General features: G+C 37.4%; 1 protein-coding gene across 38 annotated transcripts in view; it reads left to right on the top strand.

Annotated features, from left to right (window-relative positions):
- The window catches only part of LOC134933540 (protocadherin gamma-B1-like), a 543,090-nt gene that overhangs the window by 444,456 nt on the left and 83,794 nt on the right, over nt 1-14,840 (top strand). Inside the window, exon 1 of one of the 38 annotated variants that reach the window (XM_063928825.1) lies at nt 1,924-4,514. The exons of 36 other annotated variants lie outside the window; for them this stretch is intronic. In XM_063928825.1, the coding sequence (XP_063784895.1) occupies nt 2,085-4,514 (2,430 nt within the window). In that variant the 5' untranslated portion in view covers nt 1,924-2,084. Of the gene's footprint in view, nt 1-1,923; nt 4,515-8,770; nt 11,320-14,840 lie in introns of those variants that run through there. One more of the 38 variants, XM_063928819.1, reaches the window with a different exon arrangement.

Below are 14,840 nucleotides of genomic sequence, written 5' to 3' on the forward strand. Positions count from 1 at the left end.
TCATTATATTATACATTGAGTGTGAAACAAAAATAACCAATTCCAATGAGGTGGATATTATGATAATACTATTAAGCAGCTTCATATTGTTGGGTTAGCCGGATTCCAGTCAAGAGAGTCACGTGATAAGTTCTCAAGCGCTGCAGGTGACACCTGAATTACCCCTGAATATTAGTTTTGATATTAATAACAAATTAAACCAGCTACACAAATTAAACCAACTACCCAGTAATTCATCCTCAAATTGTAACTCTATTGTGTATTAATGAAGAATGTGCCTCATTCAGGGGCGTCTTAAGGGAGGAGGGGGCCTGTGTGCAGATTCCAGGTGGGCCCCCTCCTCTCCATGGTGCCGTTGGCTCCAGCATTATGACAGAGTCTACTGCGCATACACAGGTCTCTGTAAACATGGCACCCGCCATGTTCCGAAGACAAAAGTCCTGCGCATGCGCGGCAGCCATTTTGGAAGTGATTCTTTTGTGGCTGCAGCGCCCGATACTGGACTCCGGATAGGTAAGTATTAAAATATGGGTGCAGTGTGTAGTGTGCCCCTCTCCCCCCCCCCCCCCCCCGCACCGCACACATTGCACCCATGATAGAATTGCCTATGGCCTCATTGCAGAGTATTATTTAATGTAGGACATGTTTTACACGGTTTCATACTGTTACTATTATATTTTTAATCATAACTATGAAATGTTAAAAAAAAACTGAAAAATCATCTGCAGTATAATGAAATGCTTGTGCAGATAGTGTTTTATTTTCTCTTCTAAGCATTTTTGTACAGTTTTTACTTACAATTGTTTACTGGAATTAAAACCAAAGTAAACTGTAAATGCAAACATAATTATATGGTTTAAAATCTGTTTATACTGTTACAATAACGTTTTAAAGGCCTAATAATTATCTGGGGCACTCGGCTGTGAGAGCCAGTGGTAGAAACAAAATCAATGAAGCAATTTAACATTGCTTTGGTGTGGATACAGCTGATCCAAAGACCAGCTGTCCCTGCGATACCTAAGTAGCAGTAAAAATTAAAATGTCTGAGTCTGACCTGGCAATACTAGTGTGCATGCGTAAACTGGGGTTCATACATGCTCGACTTCCGGCAGAGGGATCCGAGTAAGGGCAGGGGGATCTCTCTTTGCAACCCAGCATCCCTTCCCATATGGAAGAGGCATGGTAAGGGAATCAGCGTGATCTAAAGATGGCAAAGGTTCCAGCTGTGAAGTTCCAAACATTTAATATTTTCAGAGCTTGATGAATTTAGGTTCCCATACTATTGTATGGGGACAGCGGGCCAGATCAGGACTGAAAGGTGAGCAGGAGATACCTTTCAGTCCTGATCTGGCTCGCTGTCCCCCATACACTAGTATGATATCTCCGGTAAATGTGTAAAAGGTGAAAATGTTTGGCTAGTCTCTATATACTTCTCAAAAACATTTGTAATATATTTTTTAATGTAAGCTTTAGAACTTTTTTTTTTTTATTGTAATTTCTAATTTATGCTGTACATCAGCTCTCCACCGTTCAATAAGAATACAGTTTACGTTTTAAACCTCTGTTGAATTTAACACAGTTTCACCATAGAGGTGGTTTTTACAGCAAACGCTGTGTATATACTCATAATATTTTACTTTCATTGATATCTAATGTAATCTTTAAAAAAACCACATGGGATAAATAAATATGTAAGTTATATTTGCTTACATTTTCTTAATTACAAATCTTTGTAGGATGGTTAATATATGTTGCACACATTACTAATATAATCATACATAAATAAAAATAGATAATACTAGAATATATATAAGCATTGCAGTTCCTCACTTACACCTCAGAGCGCCGCTGTTTGACCAATAAGGAGAAGAATACAGAGCTGGAGATCCACTGGTATTTTCATCACTCACACACACTGCAGATCTGCAGGAAGACACACAGCCATTTTCTGGATTCTCTCTACACAGAATACAGGATATTTTCACAAACACTTGGATTTATAATTCTATATGTTGTAACTCACTGGATTACAAATACCAACCATCAAAAGGATTATATTTTGCTGAAGTATTCAGACAAATAGGATGGCTGAGATGAAACCTCACACACAGACACACAAAGGAATCAGATGGCAAGTAATATTTCCCTTCTTATTATCATGGCTGTGTCATTTAGTCTCTGGTCAGATTCATTATTCTATTGTAGAAGAGATGAGAAAAGACTCTGTTATAGCAAATATTGCAGAAGACCTTGGATTAGATATTAAACAGCTCTCATCTAGAAAACTGAGAATTGTATCTCGTGTATCAGAGAAATATTTTTATGTAAATGCAGATAATGGGAATCTATACATTAAGGACAGGATAGACAGAGAGACACTGTGTGGTACAGCAGCTACCTGCTTCCTAACCTTTGATGCTGTGGTTGAAAATCCCTTAAATGTTTTCAGGATCAAAATAGAGATTCAGGATATAAATGATAATTCTCCAAGATTTTTTCATGAGGTATTTGCAGTAGAAACAATAGAATTAACTTCACCAGGGACAAGATTTGCTTTACAAGGTGCAGAAGACCCAGATATTGGTATGAATGCAGTACAGACATACAGGCTCAGTGACAATCAGCATTTTACACTGAGTGAAAGCAGAAACCCAGATGGGAGCACATTTCTACAACTTGTATTAGGGAAACCTTTAGATCGAGAGACACAAAATATATATAAACTAACACTAACAGCCTTAGATGGAGGAAACCCAGTGAGATCTGGTACTGCTTTAGTAAGGATCATTGTTACTGATGCAAATGATAATTTTCCAGTATTTACACAACAAGTATATAAAGTCAGTGTGAATGAAAACATTCCAATCAATACTACAGTAATCACTGTTAATGCAACAGACAGAGATGAGGGAGTCAATGGACAGATCACATATTCCTTCAGCAAAACATCAGGGAATGTCCATCACACAGGTACTTTCAGTATCCATCCTATAAGTGGTGAAATTAAAACAAATAGTCAGCTAGATTTTGAATTGACAAGTAACTATGAGCTCTCTGTACAAGCTAAAGATGGAGGTGGTCTTGTTGTTCACTGTAAAGTATTGATAGAAGTGATAGATGAGAATGACAATGCTCCTGAGATATCCATCACATCACTATCTAGTCCTATTCCTGAGGATTCTGCACCTGGCACAGTGTTTGCCCTGATTGAAGTTCATGATCAAGATTCTGGAGCAAATGGAGAAGTTGACTGTAAACTTACTGACAATTATTTTAATTTATTACTATCATCTGACAGTTATTACAGAATTGTTACTACAGGTTTCATGGACAGAGAAAAAGTATCTAGTTATAACATCACAATTGTAGCTACTGACAGAGGATCTCCCCCACTTTCCAGAAGAAAACCCATCAGATTGGAGATATCAGATGTTAATGACAATCCACCAATATTTATGAAATCAAAGTATGTTGCTTATGTACCAGAGAACAACTTACCAGGAGCCTCAATATACAGTATACAAGCATCAGATCCTGATACTGGAGACAATGCTAAAGTTATTTATTCTATGTCGAGCAGTAATACAGAAGATCCCCCAGTGTCCTCTTATCTGTCCATCAATATAGAGACCGGGGTTCTCTATGCTCAGAGATCATTTGATTATGAGCAGCACAAGGAGTTTTTACTACAAATAACTGCTAGAGACAATGGATTCCCATATCTGAGCAGCAATGCAACACTAATTATACGCATAGTGGATAAGAATGATAATGCACCAAAGATCTTGTACCCATCAGCAGACATTGGGGGTCCAGCTGTGTTTGAGATGGTCCCTTTTGCCTCTGAGCAAGGATCATTAATAACTAAGGTGGTTGCAGTGGATGCAGACTCTGGACATAATGCTTGGCTTTCATATCACTTCATACAAGTGTCAGAACCATCTCACTTTACCATCAGTCAGCAAACGGGTGAGATCAGGACATCACGTGTGTTTCAAGAGAAGGATATATTGAATCACAAGGTTGTGGTGATGGTGAAGGATCATGGAGACCCCTCTCTCTCAGCTACAGTCACCTTAAGTCTCATTGTTGCAGATAATTTCCAACAGGTGGTTCCAAAGATCAGTAATCAACTTAAAGATGAAGACCCCCAATCCAATTTGCAGTTATACTTAGTAATTGCCCTTGCACTAATTTCCTTGCTATTTATTATAACTGTTATGTTGGTCATTATATCAAAATGTAAGAAGTCCCAACCACCCCCAAAGTTTGGTCCTTTAAGTTCAAGTTTATATCCTCAAGTGGATCCCAGGATCCTCTCTCAATATACAAATGGGACATTGACACTTCCCTACTCGTACAATGTGTGTGTGGCTTTGGATTCCACTGAACATGACTTTACTTATATGAAACCAAAGCAAGATGTACCTGTGGATAATCTAATTGATGCTGATGATTCAGGACTTGGAAATGAAGCTGTAAAAGATGTTTTTCCAACAAGCCATCTTATACAGGTGAGTTGTTATAAACTCCAAAAATAGTCAGAAGTACAGATGGAACAAGTTTACTTGAGCCAAATGGTGCTTTGCCACAGTATAGAATGGCCTTCTGAAGAACAGTGTAACAGTGTACTAAAAAGGAACTCAAATTTTGTATTACCAGAACTTCAACCCATGATTTGTCCCACTATGTCATAAAACAGGATTCATGCTAAATTGTGCTATTCTCTAATATTGTGTATTTGATTTCATTCTAAACACACCCTACTTTTTATTGTATAGAAAGTTATTCTATCATATGTTACATGACATTATTAAGGAAATACATTACTTCTAGCCAATGAGTCTTCAATCTCCAGCTTGGTGGTTATTTTCAACTGTGTATTCTGTTATCCAAATCAAAAAGCTCTATTTAGCAAACCTACCTATTTTAATAATCTCCACTGCAGAAGAATCCCAGAGGGAAAGTGCAGGTGACTGGTGACTGGACTATATGTGTCATTAGGCATTACGTGTATAATGCATCTAGAAACAGCAGATGTGCAATGCCTGGCATTTTTCTCCCAATCCTGCCCATATAAGTAGGAATTGTGAGGTATGTATGAGGACAACCTAGTCTTCCGGGAGCCTGGGGGTTTCCCCAAATTTCCTTTAGTTTCTTGCAGAGAGTTGGGTGCATAATTACAGCAGTTTGGATCCTGACAGCCAGAACCCTGACACATCCTGGTATTTTCAAGATACCCATAATCCTAACCTTAATCAACCCCTCCTGCAGCCTTATCCTACCCCCGCAAGCCACCCACCCTAACCTCCCCTCCTGCGGCATAACCCTAGCCATCCCACCCACAGTCTAACCCTAAACTTCCCTTTAGTACCTAACCTGAACTTACATTACCTCCAGAATGTGTCAGGATTCTGACCATTGGGATCCCACTCTGTCTTCTGACTGTCGGGATCCCGACTACTGGAATTTTGACCACATCTGCTGGCAGAATAGGTAAGTATGTCTCTTAGGAAGACATGTACTAAGCAGTGATAAAAGTGGAGAAGGGAGCCAGTGGAGAAGTTGCCCAACCAATCAGCTGCTCTATATACTTTTAAAGTATGCAAATTAGAAATGTCACATAAATGCTGATTGGTTGCCTTGGGCAACTTCTCCACTGGCTCCACTTTTATCACTGCTTAGTATATGTACCCCTTAGTTATAAGTTTGCAGCTGGATAACTTGGAGTATCCCCAGATAGAATTTTCAAATTTAACCTGTTAAGAACTATGTGGAACTTGAGGATGTTAGTGCATGTACAGTACTCACCATAAATTCATAGCGCTCAAAAATGTTCCAGTGGCATCTTTTAAAGTAAGGGTGTTAGCTCCTGGGAAGGGAAATCCTGCCTTCCACTACCTGAGGTTGAGTGCATATAAGAAAGGATAAGTGGTTGGAGTGAAATTTCAAATAACAAGCTTAAAGCATGTATAAATTGATATGAAGGCTTTCCACATGCTAGAGCTATGTCAATATCTTCTATATACAGTATGTATCTCTCCAAAACAAAATTCATTAGGTGTATGGAAAAAGAATATACAGTAGAGTACAAGGTTTTCACTTCTCATTACGAGTAATTGGTATGCTGTCTTAGCTATTTCTAGAGACTTATAATGCTGTGACTGCAAGTTTTAGAAGAAACGTAGGGGGATATTTATCAATTATTGGAGAGAGATAAAGTGGAAAGAGATAAATTATCAACCATTCAAATTCTGTCATTTACCAAGCACAACCTGTAAAATGACAGAAGCTGATTGATTGGTATTATATCTCTCTCTACGTCATATCTCCGTGATTTGAAAAATCTCTCACTGGGAATATGAATAGTAAGAATCTATTTATTAGAATAGTGTAGCCTATCTGATTTAACTATGGCCATTCTTAACCTTTTGCTATATAGACAGGTGTGTATGATTTATTGGGGCCCATTTATCAACAAGTTTTAGCTTTTTAAAACCCATTGTATATGATAAATGGTGTTCCAGTCAATCAGCTTTCAACTGTCATTTTTCAAACACATGACAGGATCTAATTGACTGGAGTAACATTTATCATATGCAACAAGTTTTAAATAGCTAAAACTCATTGATAAATGGACCTCCTTATTTATTATGATAGTTAAGTCTTTTTCCACATTGTAGACCTTTAGGGAGCATGGTTGTTGGGAATCTCTTTTAGCTGATATTTCTTCTTCAAAATCACAAATTAAAACTATATTTCTCCCATGATTATCATTAGATAGCTTGGAGAGAAAAAGACAATGTACAGTATGCAGGGTTGAATTTTCTGAAGGTGTCTTCAGGGGTGTATTTAGGGGTCCGAGCGCCCATGGCAAAGTAAAGTACTGGTGCCCCCACCATATATGAAATAGGAAAGGCACGTGTGCCAAAAAAGGAGCTTGGCCACTTAATAGTACCCCAATTCAAATTACACCACAGTAGTGTGCCTTATTCACATTACACAGCACAGTAATGTACATTATTCCAGTTATGCTACACAGTAGTACCCCTTATACACTTTATGCCATACAGTAGTGCCCATATATACAGTATATATATATATATGGGAAGGCGTGCATGCTCCTGGGAAAGTGGGCATGGCCTCACAATTTTATATTATGATATCAAACTATAAATATATAATATATAATGAAATTAAGCCACATCAAGCTAAATTAAGCATAGCAGCAAGTGAGAAAGGGTCTCCCAGCTGCCCACCCACCACAGGACACCGCGCCCTGCGGGTGGTACAGCGGGACAGTCAATGAAAAACAGGACTGTCCCGCCAAAATCAGGACAGTTGGGAGGTATGCCTAAACAAATAGGCTGCAATCTCCAGAATAGTTTTTCAAACTGTGTTGCTGCGTACAGCCCCGTACACACGGGGAGATGTGTACTGAGCAATCTAGCACAGACCACTCAGCACACATCTCTGCCCCCGCTCAGCACTCAACACAATGTGTGCTGAGCGAGGGGGGGAGCCACTCATTTCACCCAGCGGTGAAATGAGCGATCTCACTAGATTTGGCATGCATGCATGCCAAATCTAGAGCCGGCGAAAGCGGCGAGCAGGACCGCGCATCGCTGTCACCGGTACCCTACACACAGAGAGATCCATGCTTAATTTCTAAGCAATCTAGTCAGATTGCTTAGAATTTAAGCACAGATCTCTCCGTATGTACCCCCCTTACGCGATGGATACAATCTTACAGAATACTATCTAATTGAAGACATGTTCTGCTATTTGCTTGTATTGATCACCACTATTAAGGCAATTCTACTAGCTTTTGGCACAGATTAGCAGTACTGATGCAGTGCTAGGGTCATGGGTTCAAATCCCAACCAATCCTACGTATGTGGAGTGTGTATGTTTTCTCACGTGTTTTTCTCAATTTCCTCCCACAATCCAAAAGTATACTAGTTTTTTAATTGGGTTCTTATAAAATGAACCCAATTGTGTGTGTTAGGAAATTTAGAATCTCCAGTGAGGGAGGGACTGCTGTGAATGATAAATGTTCTCAGTACACCACTGTGTTAAGTGGTCCTGCTCTTTAAGTAATATTTTTTTTCTTTATTTAAAAAAAAATAAAAAATAAGGAAAATGGTTGTAATCACATATGTGGGTGAATATGCATAGTGTATTTATATATTTTACTAAGTGGCTTCTGTATATATACTGTAAATATACTTTTATAGGTTTATAAAATAAAATATACATTAGTCGCATCAGTGCCTAGTCATTTGTCAACAAAATATTTATTTGAATTTTATTAATTGAGCATTTGGTTATAATTTCTTAGTATAATTTTTCCTCACTTATCCTGTAACTTAAAGTTCCACTATTCAAAAAAAGTTATTCCAAGATGTGAACACACCTCTTGATATTTACAGTAATATCATGGAGTTGTTTTATACAGAAGAGACTGTATAAATACTCAACATTTTCTACTTTAACTGATATACAATGAGATCTGTAAGGAATAAAAATTTATTTGATGAAATATTTTGATAATTGGAATTGCCATAATAAAAATACATTTAAAATATAAAAAAATAGATGATAAAAATGCAGAATACTAAAATATAGTATCTCAGAGTTGCAGTTCCTCACTTACACCTCTGAGCGCCGCTGTTTAACCAATAAGGAGCAGAATACAGAGCTGGAGATCCACTGGTATTTTCATCACTCACACACACTGCAGATCTGCAGGAAGACACACAGCCATTTTCTGGGTTCTCTCTACACAGAATACAGGATATTTCATCATATTTTCATGAACAATTGGATTTATACATGTTCTACACCAGTGGATTATAAATACTGAGCACAAAAAAGGTTTTGAAAATGGCTGAGATGAAACCTCACACACAGACATACAAAGGAATCAGATGGCAAGTAATATTTCCCTTCTTATTATCATGGCTGTGTCATTCAGTCTCTGGTCAGATTCATTATTCTATTGTAGAAGAAATGAGAAAAGACTCTGTTATAGCAAATATTGCAGGAGATCTTGGATTAGATATTAAACATCTCTCATCTAGAAAACTGAGAATTGTATCAGATGCTGCAGAGAAATATTTTTATATAAATGTAGAGAATGGAAATCTGTACATTAAGGACAGGATAGACAGAGAGACACTGTGTGGGGCAGCAGCTACCTGCTTCCTAACCTTTGAGGCTGTGGTTGAAAATCCCTTAAATGTTTTCAGAGCTAAAGTAGAAATCCAGGATATAAATGATAATTCTCCAATGTTTTTTCATGAGCTCTTTAATATAGAAATGATAGAATCTACATCACCAGGCACAAGATTTGCTTTACAAGGTGCAGAAGACCCAGATATTGGTATGAACTCAGTACAGACATACAGGCTCAGTGACAATCAGCATTTCACATTAAATGAGAAGATTAACAGTGATGGGGGCAAAGTCCTAGAACTTGTGTTAGAAAAACCTTTAGACCGAGAAGACAAAAATATTCATAAATTAACACTAACAGCCTTGGATGGAGGAAATCCTGTGAGATCTGGTACTGCAGTAATAAGAATCAGTGTTACTGATGCCAATGATCATTTCCCAGTGTTTACTCATGAAAAATATAAAGTCAATATAAATGAAAACACCCCAATCAATACTACAGTAATCATCATCAATTCAACAGACAGAGATGAAGGTGTCAATGGACAGATCACATATTCCTTTAGCAAAACATCAGGGAATGTCCATCACACAGGTACTTTCAGTATCCATCCTATAAGTGGTGAAATTAGAATTAACAGTAAGTTAGATTTTGAACTGACAAGTAACTATGAGCTCTCTATACAAGCAAAGGACGGAGGTGGTCTTGTTGCTCACTGTAAGGTATTGATACATGTAATAGATGAGAATGACAATGCTCCTGAGATATCCATCACATCATTATCTAGTCCTATTCCTGAGGATTCTCCATCTGGCACAGTAATAGCTCTAATAAGAATCCATGACCAAGATTTTGGAGCAAATGGGGAAGTGGACTGTAAACTTATGGAAGAAACACCTTTTGATTTAATGCTATCAATTGACAGTTATTACAGAATAATTACTACAAGTTCTATGGACAGAGAGAAAGTATCTAGTTATAACATCACAGTATTAGCAACTGACAGAGGATCTCCCCCACTTTCCAGCAGAAGAACTATAAGATTGGAGATATCAGATGTTAATGACAATCCACCAATATTTATGAAATCTACGTATGTTGCTTATGTGCCAGAGAACAACTTACCCGGAGCCTCAATATACAGTATACAAGCATCAGACCCTGATACTGGGGACAATGCTAAAATTATTTATTCACTATTTAGCACTAATACAGAAGATCTCCCAGTGTCCTCTTATCTTTCCATTAATATAGAGACTGGGGTTCTCTATGCTCAGAGATCATTTGATTATGAGCAGAACAAGGAGTTTCTAATTCAAGTATCTGCTAAAGACAATGGATCCCCATCTCTGAGCAGCAATGCAACACTTTTTATCCGCATAGTGGATCAGAATGATAATGCACCAAAGATCTTGTACCCATCAGCAGACAGTGGTGGCCCAACTGTGTTTGAGATGGTCCCTTTTGCCTCTGAACAAGGATCATTAATAACTAAGGTGGTTGCAGCGGATGCAGACTCTGGACATAATGCTTGGCTCTCGTATCACTTCATGCAAGTGTCAGAACCATCTCACTTTACCATCAGTCAGCACACGGGTGAGATCAGGACATCACGTGTCTTTCATGAGAAGGATATATTGAATCACAAGGTTGTGGTGATGGTGAAGGATAATGGAGACCCCTCTCTCTCAGCTACAGTCACCTTAAGTCTCATTGTTGCAGATAATTTCCAACAGGTGGTTCCGAAGCTCAGTAATCAACTCGAAGATGAAGATCCCCAATCAAATTTGCAGTTATACTTAGTAGTTGCCCTAGCACTAATTTCCTTACTATTTATTATAACTGTGATGTTGGTCATTATATCAAAATGCAAGAAGTCCCAACCACCCCCAATGTTTGGTCCTTTAAGTTCAAGTTTATATCCTCAAGTTGATCCCAGGATTCTCTCTCAATATACAAATGGGACATTGACACTTCCCTACTCGTACAATGTGTGTGTGGCTTTGGATTCCACTGAAAGTGACTTTACTTATATGAAACCAAAGCAAGATGTCCCTGTGGATAATCTCATTGATGCTGATGATTCAGGACTTGGAAATGAAAGTGTAAAAGATGTTTTGCCAACAAGCCATCTTATACAGGTGAGTTGTTATAAACTCCAAAAATAGTCAGAAGTACAGATGGAACACATTTACTTGAGCCAAATGGTGCTTTGCCTCAGTACAGAATTGCCTTCTGAAGAACAGTGTAACAGTGGGGAACTCAAATTTTGTATTACCAGAACTTCACCCCATGATTTGTCCCGCTCTATCATAAAACAGCATTCATGCTAAATTTTGCTATTCTCTAACATTGTGCATCTGATTTCATTCTGAACACACCCTACTTTTTATTGTATAGAAAGTTATTCTATCATATATTAAATGACATTATTACGGAAATACATATATTTTTACTTCTAGCCAATGAGTCTTCAACTCCAGCTTGGTGGTTATTTTCAGCTGTGTAATTTGTTATCCAAATCAAAAAGCTCTATTTAGCAAAGTTACCTATATTAATAATCTCCAAAACAAAATTATTAGGTGTATGGAGAACATACAGTAGAGTACAAGGCTTTCACTTCTTATTACGAGTAATTGGTATGCTGTTTTAGCTCTTTGTAGATATTTATAATGCTGTGACTGCAAGTTTTAGAAGAAACATAGGAGAAGACTGGCAATTATTGGAGAGAGATAAAGTGGAATGAGACAAACTATCAACCATTCAGCTTCCAACTGTCATTTATGTAGAACCGCCTGTAAAATGACAGAAGCTGATTGGTTTGTACAATATCTCTCTCCACATTTTGGTAAATCTCCCTCTAGGAAAAAAACAGTAAGAATATTTTTTTTTAGAATAGTATAGCACACCTGATTTAACTCTGGGCATTCTTAACTTTTCACTATATAGACAGGTGTGTATGATTTATTGGGGGCCATTTATCTACTATATAACCATATATTAAATGGTGTTCCAGCTAATCAGCTAACAACTGTCCTTTTTCAAACTCATGACAGGAGCTGATTGGCTAGAGCACCATTAATCAGATGCAACGAGTTTTAAATATCTAAAACATGTTGATAAATGGACCTCCTAATTTCTTGTGATAGTTAAGTCTTTATCCACATTGTAGACTCTGCGGAAGCATGGTGGTTGTGAATCTCATTAATCTGTTTTTTTGTTTTTTTTCTTTAAAATTACAAATGAAAGCTATATTTCTCCCATGGTTATCACAAGATAGCTTGAGAGAAAAAACAATGTACAGTATGCAGTGGTTAATTTTCTGAAAGTGTCTTCTGTTTGAAGGCACCATAATCATCTTAGGTCTTTATGTTATATTTTATAGTAGGTATGATGATGTTAATTAAAATTCCACATTTATACTAATAGGATTGGGATGAGTTTTGGTTATATATATTGTGAAGGTAAACATATATGATATTGGTATGTCCAGCCCATTGAAAATTATTATTGCTTAAAAGGACACATTTGTTGCAGATATTGTAGATGCTATTAATGATGATGGTGATGATGATGATGATGATGATTATCATTTGTGGTAATAGTAGTAGTATGGAGTTGCTGTTGTTGACTTATTTATTTCTGTACATTTTTTATACACAGAATTCAACTGTAGTAAAAATGATGATAATAGAAACAAAATTAATACAAAAATGGATAATTACTTTGAGATCATTATTACAATTCTGCTATCACATGCACTTTAGTGTGAAGAGGGCACTTTCCCAGGTACTCCTAGTAAAGAGTCACATGTAAAACTCTTGAAGGCATCATGTGACACATGATTGAAGGGTTGAGTGTTAGTTCTGATGTCAATAACAAACAACCCCCACTAAATGAAGCCACATCAAGCCAAATTAAGCATAGCAGTCTGTGTGAGAGGGTCTCCCAACTGCCCACCCACCACGGAACACTACGGCCCATGAATCGGACAGCAGGACAGTCTGTGAAAAATGGGACTGGCCCACCAATATTGGGACAGTTGGGACGTTATGCCTAAACTAATAGGCTGCAGTCTCAAGAATAGTTTTTCAAACTGTGTTGCTGCGTAAGTGATGGATACAATCTTGCAGAATACTATCTAATTGAAGACATTTTCTGGTATTTGCTTGTATTGATCACCACTATTAAGGCAATGCTACTAGTTTTTGGCACAGATTAGCAGTACTGATACAGTAGTAGGGTCATGAGTTCAAATCCCAACCAATCCTATCTATGTGGAGTGTGTATGTTTTCTTACGTGTTTTTCTCAATTTCCTCCCACAATCCAAAAATATACTAGTAGTTTCATTGGGTTTTTATAAAATGAACCCTACTGTCTGTGTTAGGAAATGTAGAATCTCCAGTGAGGGATGGACTGTTGTAAATGATAAATGTTCTCGGTACACCACTGTGTAAAGTGGTCCCGCTCTTTAAATAATAATTTTTTTATCTGTATTTAAAAAAACAAAATCAGGAAATTAGTGGTAATTACATATGTGGGTTAGGGTGCATCAAACGCCCCATGAATTTTTAAAAGTAAGAAAAATGATTTGTCCCCATGCTACATTTTTTAGAATTGTTAAGGATATATTGCATACCAATTTTGAAGAATCTGAGATGATATTTATGTGGCCCACCATGCCCCTGAAGATGAAAGATTTCTATTAATTTCTATTTTTCTATTTATTTTATTTTATTTCTATTTATTTCTATAAATGTCTATTTATTTCTTTTTTAAAAATAAATAATGATTTGAGTAATGATTTGTGATTTGGATGGGAACAGCCACGATAGGCCCATGAGGCTTCCTGCTGTTCCCTTTCTTTCTTATGTTCTTATGTTCTTAAATCAATGTAAGACACACGCATTCATGGCACACATACAAAAGTTGGCTTAGTTTTGCTAAAGTTAGTTGTTTTGTATAATACAATACACGTGCTTTAGTACCAAGATACAGACAATTTTTGGGTGTGGAGGTGGACCACCTAAGTCAAATCGTACATCAAAAAAAAATTGCACAGTTGTTTCTATGCTAAAAAGGTACATTTTAAGAATAGGGACAGCAAACATTCCGAATGTCGGGGCGTTTGATGCACCCTAATGTGATGAATATGCATAGTGTATATATATATATATATATATATATATTTTACTAAGTGGGTTCTGTATATAGGTTTCTAAACAAAATATGCATTAGTCGCATCAGTGCCTAGTCATTTGTCAACAAAATATTTATTTGAATTTTATTAATTGAGCTGTTGGTTATAATTTCTTAGTATAATTTTTCCTCACTTCTACTGTAACTTAGTATGACTTCACACCAGAACGATTTGGCCTCCATTCCCCCGATTTCAGCGCGTCGTATGATCGATTTTATGGAAAAGTGCAGAATCGTACCTGTTTTGACAACAATTCCGATCCGTTGTGTGCCCCCGCCGCTCGTATGTCAGATTGGAGATTTTACCTACAGCAGTAATGATTCTCAATCCGACCTTCGATTGGGTGCCGATCGTGTGCAGATCGTGTGTGCGTTTGCATCTCCAATCATCGTGCGACCCACCCATTTGAAATTGAAAAGGCCAATCTGCAAGACGGTCGCATGGTGTACTGTGCAACACAC

This window comes from Pseudophryne corroboree, chromosome 6, assembly GCF_028390025.1.
Source record: "Pseudophryne corroboree isolate aPseCor3 chromosome 6, aPseCor3.hap2, whole genome shotgun sequence".
NCBI lineage: Eukaryota > Metazoa > Chordata > Amphibia > Anura > Myobatrachidae > Pseudophryne > Pseudophryne corroboree.